The sequence below is a fragment of the Lepisma saccharinum genome, chromosome 11 (genome assembly GCF_977018435.1).
Source record: "Lepisma saccharinum chromosome 11, izLepSacc3.1, whole genome shotgun sequence".
NCBI lineage: Eukaryota > Metazoa > Arthropoda > Insecta > Zygentoma > Lepismatidae > Lepisma > Lepisma saccharinum.
The window spans coordinates 20,368,461-20,386,813 of NC_139239.1; the positions used below are offsets into that span (position 1 = coordinate 20,368,461).

At 39.1% G+C, this 18,353-nt stretch overlaps 1 protein-coding gene across 4 annotated transcripts in view; it reads right to left on the bottom strand.

Annotated features, from left to right (window-relative positions):
* Positions 1-4,775: 4,775 nt before the first annotated feature.
* Positions 4,776-18,353, bottom strand: part of tup (LIM1_Isl and LIM2_Isl domain-containing protein tup) — a 228,006-nt gene continuing 214,428 nt past the window's right edge. For 2 of the 4 annotated variants that reach the window (XM_083131714.1, XM_083131713.1), the window contains exons 6-7: positions 7,231-7,468; positions 4,776-5,963 (exon numbers count right to left, since the gene is read on the bottom strand). In XM_083131714.1, coding sequence (XP_082987840.1) covers positions 7,301-7,468 — 168 coding nt within the window. In that variant the 3' untranslated portion in view covers positions 4,776-5,963; positions 7,231-7,300. Of the gene's footprint in view, positions 5,964-7,230; positions 7,469-18,353 lie in introns of those variants that run through there. The other 2 variants (XM_083131716.1, XM_083131715.1) reach the window with 1 other exon arrangement.

Consider the following 18,353-nt stretch of genomic DNA (forward strand, 5'->3'; position numbering starts at 1 on the left):
GATTTCGAGGATTATATATTCCGACGAACCTTCATGGGCATCGGGCGACTTTGAGAGAATTTTGGCAGGGACGTCCTCGCGCAAATAAATTGCCACTCCCCCTCCCCTCTTTCCGATTCTGTCTTTCCTAAATAAACGAAATCCCGGAAGATGCACCAGATCGTCCGAAAGACTCTCCTTCAACCATGTTTCCGAGACCAGTAAGGCATGTACGTCTTTGTTTATTTGAATTATATTTTTTACTTCTAGGAAATGAGCGAGAATACTTTGCGCGTTGATATGAATTGCGTTAAAGCTGCCGGGTGCAAGATTCAGCTGCGGCCCAGAATATGGATAAACCGTTTCCGTTTGTAGCGTTGCAGTTGAGTAGGAAAGGCCATTGTTGCTGTTTGTTGGAGAGGTACAAATGTTGCAAAGTTGGTTGAAAAAGTTTGACGTCGGCGTTGCCGAATTTACAGTACACAAATCGTCTCTATCAGCCATAATATTTCTTACGGTTTTTAAAAGTGCTGACAAATGGATGGAAAGCACTCATTTTAAACGAGATTACATATATAATTAGTTTAAAAAAGATTTGACTTACCATAAAAGTAGCGTTGATGAAAGGCAGGTGCAGTGAACACAGAAATAACACACTTCCATTAGATTTAAATTTAAAGACACTCAAATGGACGGAACGTATGCACAAGGAAGAAAAATTGATACGCAAAGAAAAAATAGTTTCACGCGCTTGTACACAATAAAAACACATAACACACAACACACACACAATTGCATTATTTAAACATACACTCATGAATCCTTATTGCAAATTTACTTTTCATCCCGCATTTATTTCATGTTGTCAAGTGCCGCTAGTGTTGTGACGGATACTTTTCGGCCAGTCGGTAAGAGGATGATAATTCTTCCATCTTGGGTCCACACGTTCCGTTGGCCGTGGCGGTCTTTTGCCCTCCGCAACACATCTTGTCGCACGGACGTCAGGGATTCGGTAATGAGCAGCTTCGTCCCTTTCAGAGATTTCTTCCGCCTCCAAACTTCGTCCCTGGTGCGGTAGCTGGTCAGACGAAAGATGATGGGCCTCCTTCCTTCACGGACGGCATCGGCGGCGGTTCTTCTTTGAGGACCAAGGCGGTGAGATCTTTCGATGTGCTCCAGGGTGATGTGTTGTAGGTTTAGATTCCGGTGGAGAACGTCAAGTACCAGGGAGTCTGTATTTTCGTTTGATCTTTCAGGAATTCCATGCAGGAGGAGGCAGTTTCTCCGAGAGTACATTTCGAGGTCGTCGATTCTGATGGCATTTTCTGCCGCTTCCTTCCTTAAAATCTGCAGGTCGGACTTCACAACTTTGAACGTGTCTTCAACCTCCTCCTTGAATTTCTTGAAGGAAGCGCAGAGATCTTGCAACGGTGTAACGGCGCTGCTGTCCACGCTGTTAGGGGCTGGCTGCTGCTCGACGATCTCTTGCAGGCGGCTCTCGAAGTCCCGTAGCATCGACTCCACACCGTCTACCCGAGTTGAAACTGTATTGATAGATGGCTTCGACATTGTAATCTTTGATTATTCAATTCCTGGTATCACAACACTTCACGACGCTTATGCAAACAGTTGCAAGTTGCCGGCGAGTGGAATATATAAAGTTCTAGATATAAATATCTCAATGAGCCAGGCTAAATTCGGGAGAAATTGCGGAGCTCCAACTACGCGTAGACCATACGGGCCGCCATCTTGTCTCATCTTGTTTCACAACAAGGAGGAAACAACATACAAAAGAGCTATAAATTGATAAACTACTTCATTTTTATATACTGTACACATGCACAAGTACTTAGCTGCCCAACCAAAAAGAAAACCTCAACACAAAATCACTTCATTTCTAAATTGCATATCTCAAGTGATTTATTCATTGTATGTATTTAAAGGATATCCTTGCTGTCCAACAAATAAAATAATCACTACTGCACATACACAAACACATGTTGAAAATCACATGATGATAAACAAAATTCATTCATGACTGAACACAAATGACACCATTGTTTCCCTTGATGCGCGGGAACAGATTAATCTTATCGCTGCTACAGCTAGCAAGTTCAATGAAACTGGAAGTTGAGTAGACATTCGGGGGAAGAAAGGAATGCAGCTTGACAGGGAACGAAGTTTTCGAACTGAGATTATGTGCATGGGAAATCCCAATTTGCAGCGTCTTCCTGATGTGATCGAAGATAAAACGTTCTTCAGCTGCAAGTGGTAGGAAACTTTAGGCAAACGTATCGTTACAAATCGACAGTTTGCGCGCGCAACTTCGATTGCCGGTTTTTGCGTGTTTTCTACTTAATTTGATGATATTTCACGGTTATTTCGCGAAAAAGCGTTCATTTCGAGGAAAAGCACACACTTCGCATTACTTCGCGAATAAAACTCATGCATATTTCATCATTGGGGGTGTAGTTACGTGCAGAATGTTCAAAATTGAATCTTTTTTTCACATTTCGCGATTTCGCACATCGCGAAAATTCAATGTCCCTAGCTATACCATTTATTTTATCCCTGGTCATATCCTTGTTATGAAATCTAATTATGTATAATGATCAGCAAGAGAGGGTAAGGTGTTATGACAAATTATTTTCTGCACCCCCTGCCTCTGTGGTGGAACGGTGAGCGTAACAAGCTAGAACCTGTATCACTGTGTTTTGTCATATCCTTAATTCCTTCACGCCCATGTTCACGATTAAACCAAGAGCATAAAAATTATGTAAAATAACAGACATTGAAAGAAGGAAAACTTTTCAAAGGTTGACACTACTGCAACAAAATATAACACGCTAGTGGTTCAAGCTCTGTAGTTTTAATAAGCCTGAATTCCAATATCACAACCTTTAAAACGTTAGCTAACCCCATTTTGCCGAGTTGGTACTAATGTACTATTACACAAACAGATTTCTTCATTTTTACACAAGAAACTACTGACGGTAATACGTTCCTGTAGCATTGTCTAACATCTGGAAGGTGTTTTCTGTCATGTGGGAATGTATCATAGTGGAAATTCGTTATTTTTGTTGAAAAGTAATTCTCCGACGCACAATAGCCTTTGGCGCGTACACCTCCGTAGATTATCGCGCGTCGTGCTTGTGTTTTGTCGATGGCAGGGTTTCCAACCACGCCATTGTTTTCCGAAAAGATGACGTGTCGTGGATGCGTGGTGAAATTCATACCGGGTGTGGAAGATCTACTGGATGTGGAATTGGGTACTTGGAAAAACGGATAGCCCCACAACCCAATGACGGATAGCCCCAAAACCCATTCACGCATAGCCCCACGAACCATTTCCGGCAAGGTTAGGTTAGGTTAGGCAAGCATGGTTAAAATTTTGTTCGTAAAATAATACGAAGAAGCTTTAAAAAAAAACCACTTGACGAGTATATTTTGGGGTATGAAGGTTGGAAACACTGCATCGACAAAACACAAGCACGACGCGCGATTATCTACGAAGGTGTACGCCCCATACTGTTTCTTACGCAAACAAATCAACGCAAATAAAGAAGTACTCGTAATGTGAAAAATTGAAATTACTTTCATCAAAAACACGTGAATACACCTTCAAGAATGGTCCGCGAAGCAGATACGTAAATACGAATGTTAAAAGTGACGAAACGAAGAAGTTACATGTGTTTGTGGAATAGTAAATTTTTACCGCCGAGTTATCTGCACTTACCTTGAGCACAGAGAGGTTCGCCTCCAAATTACAGCTTCTACGTTCTGTTCCCTACACCCTCCGAGGTAAGTCTGTATATATATATATATATCGCATCACTGCTTCCTTGATATCAACACCTAGTCCATTGCAAGCAGGAAATACAGCAAAATACAAACCAAACACAACATAAGCAAGAAAGTCTCTCTAACTATCGCGGTACAGCGTATTGTAGCAGACGCAGTACCTCCAATATCGCACGACAGGTGGCATTGCGGTCACGAACAGGTGAACACCATGAGCTTTGTCAGGTCCAGCAGAGTAGTCTTGTATTGTTGGAATGAGATTATTTGCTTGTTTCTCTATTAATTTACGTCGATTTTCTGGCTGTAGGCTAATGAAAGAGTTGTGGAATACCAAAGTTGTTTATGTATCCGTCGCAATGATTGGATGATTAATGAAATAAAGTTTACTCAAATTTTTCATGTCTTACTGGTTTGAATCAAGGTTTCAAATCTTGGACGCCTGATCTCAGAATTAGCATGTATTAGCCGCACAATGTACTATATACAAGATGATTCAAAAGTCCGACAACAAAGGTAACTGTTATCAGGCACTTAGGTAGGGGAGGGCTCAACTTTCAAATAGCCAACAAACTTTCCCTTATTTCCATTTTTCGGTATCTGCGTTAATAACAGACTTGATTGATTGATTGATTCTGATTGAGTTGGTGTTTTAAGTCCATTTTTTCAACAGTAAGGCTAATCGGGACTGAACCGGGATTCGAACCTGGAACCCCTTGATTATAAGGCGACGATGCTACCACTTCGCCATGGGGGAGGCACTATAAGAGACTTGTTCTGGACTTGTAGTCACCCTGTACACACACATGCATTCCTACATATACATATACACTTTATACACATTTCATTTTTGCAGTTTTAAAATTTGATTCCAAATGACTTGAAAGGCATAATCAATAAATGACACTTATGATCGAAAAAAAAACTAAATATGAAATACGTAAAAACTATTTAGGTCAGAGAAGAAACAAATGAAACCACCATTTAATTCTCTTTGGTATTTCATTACACAATTTAATCCCGGTGACTCTTTTTGTCTACAGAAAGCAGAGAAGTGACACAACCCACAGGTCAACATTGCCTCAAACATATGGCAAGTGATAACATGATCAATTGTTTTTTTTTTGTCTCATTGCTCCTTTGATTCACCAACAATCGAATCAAAACATGTTTTTCCCTTTTGCATGAAAAGTATGCTATCCTGTTAATATTCTCTCACATGAAAAGAAACATTTGATTTTTGAAAATAAAAAGAACTTGAATAAATTACAGTAGGACATACATAAACACAGACAAAACACACGTAAAAATCAAAAACACACTAATTTGAACATAACACAAGAGAGAACCTGTCGAAGTAATATAACAATCAAAAACAATTGTTATTAAATTTTCGTGGAATTTGCAAACTGTGATTTCAACTTTTCTTTTGTAATCATTATATTATTAAAAGTACCAAATATTGGAGTACAAACAATCAACAAACATGTGCTCTTATCTGTGTATGATTATCCACCTCATAAACTGTGGGTTTTGCAAATTGTAAAAACCTTCATTCAAGACTGTTCGCGGCGGGGGAGGGGGGTACTGCACTGATGAGAGGCCCCCAATTTATTTCAAAGAACAGGCAATGTCACTGAAGAAAGACAAAATATATGTTAAATCCGATAATCATGGCACTTTCCGTGTAAAATAAATTCTTAAACAGCCAATATAAACTTTGCCTACTCATAAAGTACTCCACGAAAGCTCTGGTTACACTCAACAATGGAAAAGAATTTCACACTATTTTTTTTTTCTCGCGTGATATTTGTGGATACTTTCAATTTACTTAACTTAATAAATCAGGTTTTGTTTACATATTGCACCACGTCTTAACCTTCTTGTTTTCAAATCATTCTTTCTTTGTACCCTGAATTTACATTTCTTTCTTTCTTACCTTACATCACCATTCTAATGAATTAATTGTACACGTATTTACAAACTCTTTTTTGTTATGATTTTCTTTGTTTTCTTACGTAATTAAATATACAAGTTTTTACTCTCAATCACTTACACGTCACTCGTCTGTACACATTGACACACACACACACACGACAAGATGCAGTGGGCAACCGGCCAGTATGGAATATTCACTTAATTGATAAATAATGCCACGTTTTATGAAGTTCCGAACAGAAGTACTCCTGCAAGAGAAAAAAAGAAGGGAAATATTAAACATCTTCAAAAGTATATGCATAATGAGTATACATGCTATATTTTTAATTTAGTCTACTACTTTTCCATTATAATGAACATACATACTGGCTTTTTTTTATGATCTCAAAATGGCACAGTATTAAATTTTCTTTACCTATTTCAATATTTCAACATAAAAAAATAAAGCCAAACAAAAAATTCAAATATCCAAATATCACTTTTTAAAAAATACTAGGGGTATGCGGGACGAACAATTTTTGGTCGGGATATAAACATAAAATCGGAACATAAAATTTTTAAAATCTCGACTTTTGAGAGTGGAAAAATTCTTTATTTCCTTTTGGGAAATGTTCGAATTTTCCCGACAGCGTGACAATCTGCAATTCTTCACAGTATTTCCACCTCAGTTGATTCTTTCTGCATTTATGTAAAAAAAAACCTGCTAATATCAAGAAATTTCCGACGCTTAAAGTGTAGAAAACATCGAGAATTAACCACTTTTAAACACTATCATTTGGAATTTCTCGATGGGGACAGAACATTTTTTTTTTCCTGATCCCGGTATCGACTTTTCGGGATCTCGCACAGACTCTAAAAAGATCGTCAGAACATCTGTCAGTCGAACATGGCAGAGTAAATGTTCGACCAAAAATTGGATCCAATCTGTACATAAGGTAAGGCAGCTTTCAGACCGAAGTGAGAAGGAACATGCGACAGGCGACACGCTACACGTTTTATTTGGAAACCAATCTTCAGAAATAAATGCAATATTTCGTAACGAAGCTATGCCAAATGCTCTACATGTCGTTCGGACTGGGCGGCGAAAGCTTTCTTATAGACTGAAGCGACCCATGTCGCTTTTAGCTTGCCACTTCGGTGTGAAATCCCCGTGGCGCTTCTGTCTGAAAGCCACGAATATCGTGTATTGGTAGCGCATGCTCAGTGAATGCTTTCCTACAGACTGGACGTGCTACGGTTCCTTCAGTCCATAAGTAAACATTCACGGCGCATGCGCGAAGAGCAGACCGAGGCGACACGATGCACAGTGTTGAAAAAAATGCCCCAGCATGAGCGACACGTGGCGCATTCGTTTGAAATGTTGCATTAATTTATGATGCTTCGTTTCGAGGCGACATGTGTCGCTTGTCGGTTCGGTCTGAAAGCGCCGTAACTCTTTACGTAATCGAGTTACACTCATCGATTTAAAAAAAGTAAACAATTACTTCCAAATACTGCATGCACGTAGATCCTCACCTGAGCCTTCTGCGTGGACTCCCATGGTCTGGCCTCGGCGATCCCACCATCGAAGCGGCGACAGGGGGCGTTAGGGGCTGGAGGTGTCATGGTGGAGGCTGTCGTCGCTCTCTAGGTACGTCACGTACGAGTCCGTGGAGTCTGGGTGACCCATGTCGCTAGAGGGGTGGGAGCCGGGCGGGGGGCCTAGCTCGTGCCCCGGTGGGGGAGGCGCCCCGTGGATGTCGTAGCCGTGCATCTGGAAGGGAAGACAACAATTAGTCGAGGAGTCGCACGCGTACACACATAAGAAGTAGCAAGATATATTCTAGAATCAGTGTAATATGCATTCACCATACGCCAGGTTCACGTGTAGCTTATTTATACCTCCGAGGTTATAAACTGGGTTCGATCCAGTGGGGTGTGGGGTCAGGGGACAATCAGAAATATCTTTCTCCACTTTTATAAATATTTCTAAATGTTCTGCTCCATCCAAGAGAAGTGAATTCAAACTTTGTCATCAAAATGACAAGATATACTATTTAAGCTATATTTATTACAAGCCGAAAAACACTTTTATTTAAAGAATACAATTTTCGGTGCTTTTTTTTCTGGTGGTACTCGACGATATGCCGTAGTAACACCTTCTTATAGGTGAGAAAAAACGAAAAAAAATTTAACGAAAGATATAAGAGTGTATGTGTGCACAATCATTTATGAACATACCACAATACTTTGAGAATTTGTTAGTATGAACACAATAGAGATAACAGAGTACCGGAATCTTTCTTCCCAGAAAAAAAGGACTGCAATTTTGTAAGGGTTTGTATAGCAGTTCCAGATTTTCATTCCTTTTCACAAAGCTCTGACATGCTTGTAGTACAAAAAAAAAATCCCTGAATGTTAGTGACAATGGTTCTACATTAGCACGCAATGTTAATTGGCATTATCCACTGTCTACTGCTTATAACTATTTCTAACACTACGTTCCTGGAGAGCACTTCCCTCAAAAAGTAGTGCCAGAATAAGTATACTTAAAAAAGCAATAGACAATGGATAATGTTGAATTAAAATAGTAAACTAAAAAAAATATTGATTAGCAATAATAAATTTTATCTATGTTAGTGGAAATATTTTGGAGGGGAGGAAATTTTGTTTCCTTGGTTGAGAACTAAATTTAAAACGCAGAGGCGGGAAAATAACTTTGGGGGAGGTTCTCGTTCACTCCCCCTCCCCTTACCACTTCGAATACTAATTCCCTAATTCGAATACTGGTACTTCCTCTAACCGGAATTGTCATAGCCTGCCTATAAATGGTTGTGAACCCCCGCTGTTGCTTTGACGTGAAATCTCCATAAGAGAGAAGGCACCGAAAGGTCAATCTCACTTCAACGGAGTGCAGTACTCAGAACTCCTCGGTAATTGCTGTCTTGCAGGCCCTACAGCCAGTATAATCTTCTCTGGGATATGTGTCGCGTGCTGTCCATGTGTGTTTACAATTGGCCTTCCATCAAGTCATCTTACTCGTCTTCGCGATTCGCCAAAAGTGGCAGAAAAGCAAAGTATAATAAAGCAAATCAATCAATCAATTAATCAAAGCTTCTGTCCGAAACTTGGTCCCTTACATTGAAAGAGGAACATAAATTGAGAGTATTTGAAAATAAGATCCTTAGGAAAATATTTGGGCCTAAAAGGGATGAGGAGACAGGTGAGTGGAGAAGGTTACATAATTTAGAACTGCATAATTTGTATTCATGTCCACATATTATTAGAATGATTAAATCAAGAAGACTTAGGTGGGCAGGCCATGTGGCACGAATGGGAGAGGAAAGAAGAGTTTACAGGATTCTTGTTGGGAAACCTGATGGTAAGAGACCTGTAGGAAGGCCAAGACGAAGATGGAGGGACAACGTTGAGATGGACCTAACGGAAATCGGTATTAGAGATGGAAAATAGTATATAGATCTTGCTCAGGATAGGGACAGCTGGAAGGCCTGTGTTGCTGCAGCCATGAACCTTCGGGTTTAAGAAGGCTAGGGAGTTAATTAGTTCTGTCTGAAAGCTTCCTTAGAGAGAATATCAATAATTGATCGATTTGGATAATTTTACTTCGCTTTTCTGCCACTTTTGGCTATTCGCGAAGATGATGATGTGAAATTGATGAAGGGACACCTACGAAGAATGCCCAACCCAGGATAGAATTGAAATTAATGCACACCATGTAAGAAAAAAATATAGGCAATGGACTAGTTAGCCTGGAAATTAACCGATGCACTCACTTCACATGCACTCCGAAATGGAGTTATATTATTCGCTTCCTTTGCTTCATATGTCTTCACCCGATGTAGTTGAACCTTTGAAATTGTCCTCTTTACTATATCAGCATCATTTCATTATAAATTCAAGACGATATCACCTTACGAGTGGTAGTAAAAGAAAACTAAGGTGGCCTATTTTCTCGCAGAAGAAAGAAACACCGCCAGAAAAAAAAAACGGTGAATTTTTCGTCTCAGCAGTTAACCTTGCGCCATGCATAACATATTTACTTTGAAGCGTCCCGCCGCTGTGAGAACGTATCTGTAGCATTTTACGCGTCGCACATTAACGCCGCGGTAAACAGGAGCTGCGCAGCAACAGGGCATGCAGGAAGCGCCTGCGAGGCGCCATTAACACTCTTGCTACGTCATAAAAAATGGCGGCGCTGCGGAAATTTGCATTTCCACAGAGTTGATTCGGGCCCGTAAATATGAACTGCGGGCAAGGTGACGATGTCCAGGTTGCAGTTCTTGAAAGTCCAACGGTTCTTTTAATGGAGGAAGAAGTCTACGATTGGTCAGGATGACCGGACGTCGCAGTTTAACTGGGGCAATCCATTTTTCTCGTTTTTACAGGAATTTCAGTGTTTTCTCCTCATCGTCTTCCTTAGTACGTCATTTTATTTGGCCATTTTTTTCATTACCCTCTTATTTATTTCTATTTCACATGAACCATTTCTTCGCTCTTCTCGTCACCCCTATAAGCAGGGGCCACCTCTTTAATTCCATTGATCAGAATTGTACACCTTGTGCACTTCAAACAATATGGCAGATGCAAGATCCTGCCGACGAATCTCGTATTTAATAGCTAAAACCGGAAGTTTTTTCTTCTTTTCACACCATCTCCCTATTCAACCATCATGAACCTATTACACTAAATTGTTGCACTAGTTACTTCCTCCCCGGAAAGATTAATGAGGAAGTAAAAACTGTTTATAACGAGTGCAAAACAATGGAATGAAGTCAAATTCTGTTCCGATGTTGTACAAGTTTTTTTTTTTTTAAAAAAAAACTATTTTGGAAATTGTCATAAAAGTTTACAACAATTTTAAAAAGTCGTAATCATTTTGTCATTAGTTGAGGTTGAACTTTGTACCCTCCAAATCGAAAACGTTCCTAGGCCAGTGATTCTTTTATCTTAGTTTTTATTTTTCTCTCTCTTTTTCTCAGTCTATTTCTCTATTATCTCTTTCAATCTACTCTTTAACTGACCCATTTATTTTCTCTCTCTCTCTCTCTCTCTCTCTCTCTGTTCTACTCCAATTTCTCTCTTCCTCTTCGTCTGTTTATTTATCTCTCTTCTTTCCTTTCTCTCACATTTACTCTCTCTCTCTCTCCTTATCCACATTCTATATATCTCTGTCTTTTTTCCATATTTTCTTCTCTCCCTCTCTCTATCCTTTCCCATATTTTCTTCTCTCTCTCTCTCTGCTTTCCATATTTTCTTCTCTCTCTCCTTTTCCATATTTTATTTTCTCTGTCTCTCTGCTTTTCCATATTTTCTCTTCTCTCTCTCCTTTTCCATATTTTCTTCTCTCTCTCTCTTTGCTTTTCCATATTTTCTTCTCTCTCTCTCTCTCTCTCTCTCTCTCTCTTTGCTTTTCCATATTTTCTTCTCTCTCTCTCTCTCTCTCTGCTTTTCCATATTGTCTTCTCTCTCTCTCTCTCTCTCTCTCTCTCTCTCTCTCTCTCTGCTTTTCCATATTTTCTTCTCTCCCTCTCTCTCTCTCTCTCTCTCTGCTTTTCCATATTTTCTTCTCTCTCTCTCTCTCTCTTTCTCCTTTTCCATATTTTCTTCTCTCTCTCTCTCTCTTTCTCCTTTTCCATATTTTCTTCTCTCTCTCTCTCTCTGCTTTTCCATATTTTCTTCTCTCTCTCTCTCTCTCTCTCTCTCTGCTTTTCCATATTTTCTTTTCTCTCTCTCTCTCTCTCTGCTTTTCCATATTTTCTTTTCTCTCTCTCTGCTTTTCCATATTTTCTTCTCTCTCTCTCCCTCCTTTTACATATTTTCTTCTCTCTCTTTTTCTCTCTCTCTCTCTCTGCTTTTTCATATTTTCTTCTCTCTCTCTCTCTCCTTTTCCATATTTTATTTTTTATCTCTCTGTTTTAAATATATCCCTCCCTTATGATGATGGCCCATACAAAATGATGTCCATATATGCTCCACTTCAAGAGTCAATTTTTCGATTTTGACACCTCACTCTCCCTTCTAGAAAATCTCCGACGGGTGCCCAATGCTGGAAGCTTATGCACTTGACGTTCAAACAACACCAAACATGCAGACCTAAATCGTTTGATACGAATACTAGCTGTGTCACGTTTAGTAACTTATCAGCATAATATTCAACAGTGAAGTTCTGCTACCGGATAAAGTACTTGAGAAAGGGGAAAAAACCGTTTCCGGGACTCGAACTCGGACCACTCAAGAACAGAGGTTAAACAGAATTAAAGATTTTCAAAGCTCCCCGTAGCAAGGGCCTGCAAACAGAGCATTTTCTTAAGCTGCCCAGAGAGGGAGGGAGGGAGGGAGGAAAGTGTAACATTAACCAGTTCTGCAACGAAAAGCAAAGAGATCGACATATGTTTTTCTAAGGTTCCTCCACACAGCCACACCTGAGAACACAAACTCCAGCAGCATAACCGTGACAGTGTCCGGTGCGGTACTTGCGGGCATCGGGGAACTGCAAAAAGAAAGTAATGTACAAAAAGACGAAAAGAGAAAGAACCCTCTTCAACAGGGGACAGACATAGACACGCCTTTAGAAAAAAAAAGGGGGAGGGGAGAAAAATCTTGCTTTTACAGAACCAAAGTTCAAACTTTTAACCACTTTGTTCTCAAGCTTCCATTAGCGTGCATAAAACTTCCGTTTCATTAACTTGTCCCCCGGGAGAGAGGGGGGGGGTAAGCTTTGCACGACTATCTTTCCTTGCCCACCCCCCTTCCCTTTTCGGGCTTCCCCACGAACGCCACTTCTGTCTATAGAAAAGAAATTCAGAACGAATAAAGAGGGGGGTGGGAGACAGACATTTGCATCAACCAAAAAAAAGAGGAACAGCAGAAAAAGAGGAGCTAGAAGGGGGCGAAGAGGGAAGGATGAAGATGGGGACAATGTACTCAGCGCTCAATTTGAATAATTACTGCAGAAGCCGCGTCGGAAAAATGTACTTTTCGGAAAAAGCCGGCGAACTCCTTATTGAAGAGTTATAATCTTTACCTCCCCTCGCTGATATCTTCATCTTCTTTTCCCTCTATATATATGTATGCAGGAGTTACAACGAAACTTTTCCATTTAGCGACGTAAAAGAAGGGGGCGGCGACAAAAAGAAGATATTCCTACAAAAAAAAGAAGAAAAAATTCGTAACAAAAAATATAAGAAGATAGGATAAAAGGGAAAGAGCAAGAAAAGTTAGAAAATAAAGTGGAAAAGCAGAAGAGCACAATCTTGTTTACAGCAACGAATTGCAACATATTGGAAGGACGTAAAAGTGGCAGATGAACTCTATTCTTTCCAATGATAGGTTTACTCTGACAATGAGAAATGTAGTTGGAATTCATTAGTAAATAAACATCAGAGAGCGAGAAAAAATAAGATCTATTCATGAATGGATAATCGAGATAGGTTTATCTGTAGAAGTATTTGAATAGTACTGCATTCCGCAAAACACACTTGTCAATGGCAAAATCCGTTGCAACATGCTCCTCCAGGAATTCCACTTTCGAGTGCCTATGCGCTCAACACGCAACACAAATCTATTTTACACAAAACAGCATAGACTGGAAATTAAAAAAAAGATCCCTCTTCCACAGACTTCCCACTCAATACAACGACCTCCCATCAAGTGCTGATGTATTTTCCACAGAGTACGCCTTTCGGTCAACCATCAGAACATATGTTGCCAAATAATATTTAATTGTGCTATCTTGACTTATTTATATTAATATTTTGTCTTATTTTGCTATTTTTATTTTTGTTCTTTTTTGTTATTTTCATGTTACTGATTTCAGTGTAAAATGGCTATGTGCTGTATCTGAAATTTTCTCAATAAATAAATAAATAACTTCCTTTAATTTTTCTAATACCAGCACCATTGAACAGTCATGATAATTGTATGTTTAGAAAATGTTATATTTATAAATTAAATTATACGTATTAGTAATGATTATTATAATTAAGAACGTCTAAATGAGTTAATAAAAAACACCGAGATTTCTGGCATGACGATTGCAATTCGAAAGAAGTCGAGGAAGGGATTTAAAAAATGGACATCTGGTAGCCTTGTATCAAATATGATAAAGCTAAAATAACAAATATTGCAGACTTATGGAGCTTGCGTCTCTCCGCAAACAACCCATTCATTTATGTAAGGACAAAATTGAAATTTTTGAAAAATTGGCAGTTATTTTCGTAGGTTCTTATAGGTTCTCAGAATGTTAGTGGCAATGGATCTACATTAGCATATAATGTTAATTGGAAACGTAGTGTTAGAATAAGTATAGTTTAAAACACTAGACAATGAATAATGTCCAATTATCATTGCATGCTTTTATTCGCTCACATCAAAATATTGCATAGGTCTAGGACTGTATGGCCCTCTTGCTGCTCCATCGGTATACCGGTCTGAAATTGTATCCGCAACAATTTAAATTGCTGGAGTATATTTTAAAACTTTTTTAAGCTTGTAACAGATAAAAGACGTGTGTTGGTCTTATCTGCCTTCACTATCGGGATCTCAGATATTGCCATAGCTATAAAGAGGCCTGTAGATATCTTAAAACTAGCAAATACGAAAACTTCAAATTTTCTAAATATAAAGAGCTACAAAATGCTAGTGTAGTGATATAAATTACTTCGATTGTTGTCCCGTTCGTTTATCTACGGTAGTGAATAATCGAACACCAACAATCGATACATTGATAATGTTGTGGTATTTCTGAAACTATTCAGAGTACAAATACGATTGATTGATTTGTTTTATTTTACTTCGCGTTTTGTGCCTCTTGGCTAATTGGCGAAGATGGGGATGAGTGATGAAATGGAAGAATGGACATTTACAAACAACCATGCCCGAGCGGGATTCGAACCCGGGGCCCCTGGCGTCGCAGCGCGTTGGGCTAACCACTCAGCCACGGGGTACAAATAAGAAATTTGGAGAGTTCAAAGAACAGTGAATTACAAACATGTAGAGTTATGCATGTTTTCGAACGGAGGATATATGCAGAGTTTTATGGCCGCTCGGGAACTTTGGGCTGCGCCAGCAAAGTCGTTTTCGAAAATTGGCCGCGCTGCGAGAAACCGCTACGATTTTCCACATCCTGAAAAAAAATGCTCTGTTGAGAATTCCTCTTGGAAAATCTAAAGTGCAATTTCGTGTGGCTGTTGTCTAGATATATATGATGGATGCCACGAAACTATTGCGAATATCTAGACAACAGGAAAGCAAACCACACGAAGATTCACGTCTACGATCTAGAAGAAATTCTAAGCAGATGTAATCTTACAGAATTAGGAAAATAAATAGCATTTTCTCCAAAGAAGATTTTGCTTGCGCACACCAAAGAAAGTTCCAGCGTTCTAAATAATAAAAGAAAAGAGCTATTCTGTCAGGTCAAAAATTACAAACAACTGAAATTGCTAACTATACAAAGTACTAAACTATAAGAAACTTACTTGAAATGTTTCAATGTTAATAAAATAAAGTAGTGCGAATGCAGTCTTCGATATTGGAAAATGAATGTAAAATGATAACACGATATTATAAGAAATGTGCAAACTCTTGTTAGTGGCTTACGTAAAAATAAATGATACAATTACGGTTATAGACCTTGATTGATTGATTGATATTGTTATTTTTACGTCGCCAATCGCCACGATGAGGATGCACAGGACATAACACAAGTCCCACAGAAGATTATACAGACGCCAGAGCCTCGTTAGCCTGCACAGTGTAATCCAGGGTGTACTGGAGAGGTTCACATTTGGGTGCCTTCCCGAGAAAGCCACTTCTTACACCCCATCGCTTACTAACATATCCATGCCCGATTCCAGTGCTTGTGGAAATAAATATCACGATAGTTTTGATAGAAGCCAAATGTATATCTCGCATGCATCCATGTTCCTTCCAGAAACACGCAAAAACCCCGACCGTGGAATCCGTGCGCGAATAGTTGCGGGCGACAGCAGATGTGGTCCCGCGTCTGCCAAGATAAGAAGCGCCTGTACGTTGCGTGCGGACCGAAGGCGGTATGGAGTCTATAGCGTGTGTAATGGCCGCGCAGTTATTTACGATTCTCTCCGGATGGGGCGGGGACAAGACCTTATTGGTGGACCACGCAGAACGCCCCCAGTACCAAACCCGCAAACCAAGAATTGTTTGGCGTCCACGACTTCTTACACGTGACACCCACGGACCGAACCGTACGTGAAAATAATAAAAAAAAGAACTTTTTTCTTCTTTCTTTTTTACGTCTCGCAATGTTAAAAAAAAGAGGAGGGGAAATGAAGAGGAAATTAAGCCTTGTCGCTGTTAAATGAACATATGTAAACTAATGGGGAGGGAATTGTCTTATCTTCCTGTACATTAAAGTGTAATTGTTGCTTGATTTTTGCTTCGGTTTGTACGATAAACGCACGCACGCACGGTTTGCGATAGCGTACCAGCATAACGTCAATGTCGTCGCATGGCTTCCTCCACAGCGCCGTGGCTACGGCTTGCAATCAAGAGGGTCCGGGTTCGAATTCCGATTGCATACGTATTATAGACGTCTACAGCTGTACCATGTAGTTCAAATTTTCTATTATTACTTTTCTATTTGCCCGTCCGTCTGCTTGTCTCGACATGTACAGACTCCAAAGCGTGTCGACTGACACAAGAAATGCATATTTTGTCACTTCAGTAGCACATTAGAGTAGATAAATTTATCGTGATATCATAAGGTAGGTAAGGTGTAATCAAAAAATATTGGTGCCAGGAAAAATGAACATGCATTTTTAAGCTATTGCTCAGTTTGATGTAATAATAATGCATCAATTACTCATTCAAAAAAATAGTATTTAACTGTCAGTCCTCTCTGCCACGTAAATAGTGGTTCGGATCCCACATTAAACTGTAGGTCAAGTTCCTATTAACCTATTTGAACGTGAAATTGACAAACTGCATTCATCAAATAATGGTTGATGCACATACGGACCGGTGCATACGTGCAATTTTGGTTTCTTTGCAATGGTCGTGTCTCATCTTTTCAATTGATGAATTTTTAGTGTACGGAACAGCAGCACTCAAAAGCGCCCTGTGATGCATTTCTCTGTGTTTAGATTCACCAAGAATGTGTTACTGGAGACAATATATTATGTGTCAATTGACACATTTTGAATTGTGTGTGTAATAGATATGTCCTAGAACTGTTACAATGCCAAAACTAAGCTACATATAATGCTATTTTGAAATATCACGTATTATTTAATATTTATTTAATTTTAAGCTATAATTTTAAGATTAAGAGGGTGGTATCGCTTTAGTGAATACTTAACCCACCATGAGATACTCTGCGTCCTTACTTCTGCCCAACAATTTAGCCTATACTCAATATTTTTTCAGATAACGCAAATAAATAGTTAGCACCCACTGAAGAAAAGAATCGCGAAGATGAGGATGAAAGGTGATAAAATGAAATTGATGAAAGGACGATCGAAAACACAGAGGGTTGCGTGTCCAGACGACATAGCATTTAGCATGCAAAATACCTTCATTTGATTGTGCTTGATGTGATTTACAGCTGCTGCATTGAAAACATTGAAAGTTTCACTGTTCCTTTCCTCCAGAGTCAACTTTCAGTTGTTTCGAATCGAACCTCACTTCAAACTCTCTGGTAATCAGTGACGGCACCAGCCTGAAATAAGTGGGGGGGGCTACAGATTTCGGAGTCAAATTCTGGGGGGGGCTTAATAATACTGAATAAAAGGTATTTACTTAATACTTTACTATGGTATAATTTTACAGTCAGAACCAAAGATAAATCAATGAGATGTTGCATTTTGTTCCATCATATACAAAAGAACTTTTAGGTACGAATCTTTTACATCAAATAAAATGCAACAATTATATTGTTTTCTTTTCCTACGCCATTATTTAATGGAATAATATTACAGACTTACTATTCATATGAATCGAACACCACAAGATACGCCATAAAACTACACTCATTTTAGCTCGCTGCATATACGAATGAATACTACTCGTAACACTATTTCTAAAATCAACCACAGCAATAAACTACGATAATACACGTCTGTTCTTATTAGCAGCTACAAGCTTGTTTAAATTCAAAGATTTTTCAAGCTCTTTAAAGGACAACAGATAGAGCCCTCAACTTGTCGTTACCAATTCGATTACGAATGTAGCACTTAATTTGACGCAAGCAGCCGTTGCACATTTCAATAACACAAAGCTTATAACATTAGTAAAAGGCAATTTTGAATTTTTCAACCATTGCTAGCAACTGCTGAAGGGTTTTTATTTTGAGATTGTTTCTGTCTCATAGTGCACTCAGAAAACTAAGTCCATCATTTCGATTGATGCACTAAAGTGTGTTTTATGGTTTCTTCAAAGAATCAGATTCACATTTGATGCATTTGGGTGCATTTTTTATATGTCGTGAAAGAAACACCAAAGTTCATCATTTGATTCAAGTGAGGATTTCCTTCAATCGAGATGCATTTCAATGCATCAGTATATATTCCTTGATGCACTTTCGTGCATGATTTTGGATGATGCACTTAAACGTTTGGTTTGAGCTACAGAGTTTATGTAGCTCAGACGAAACGTTTAAG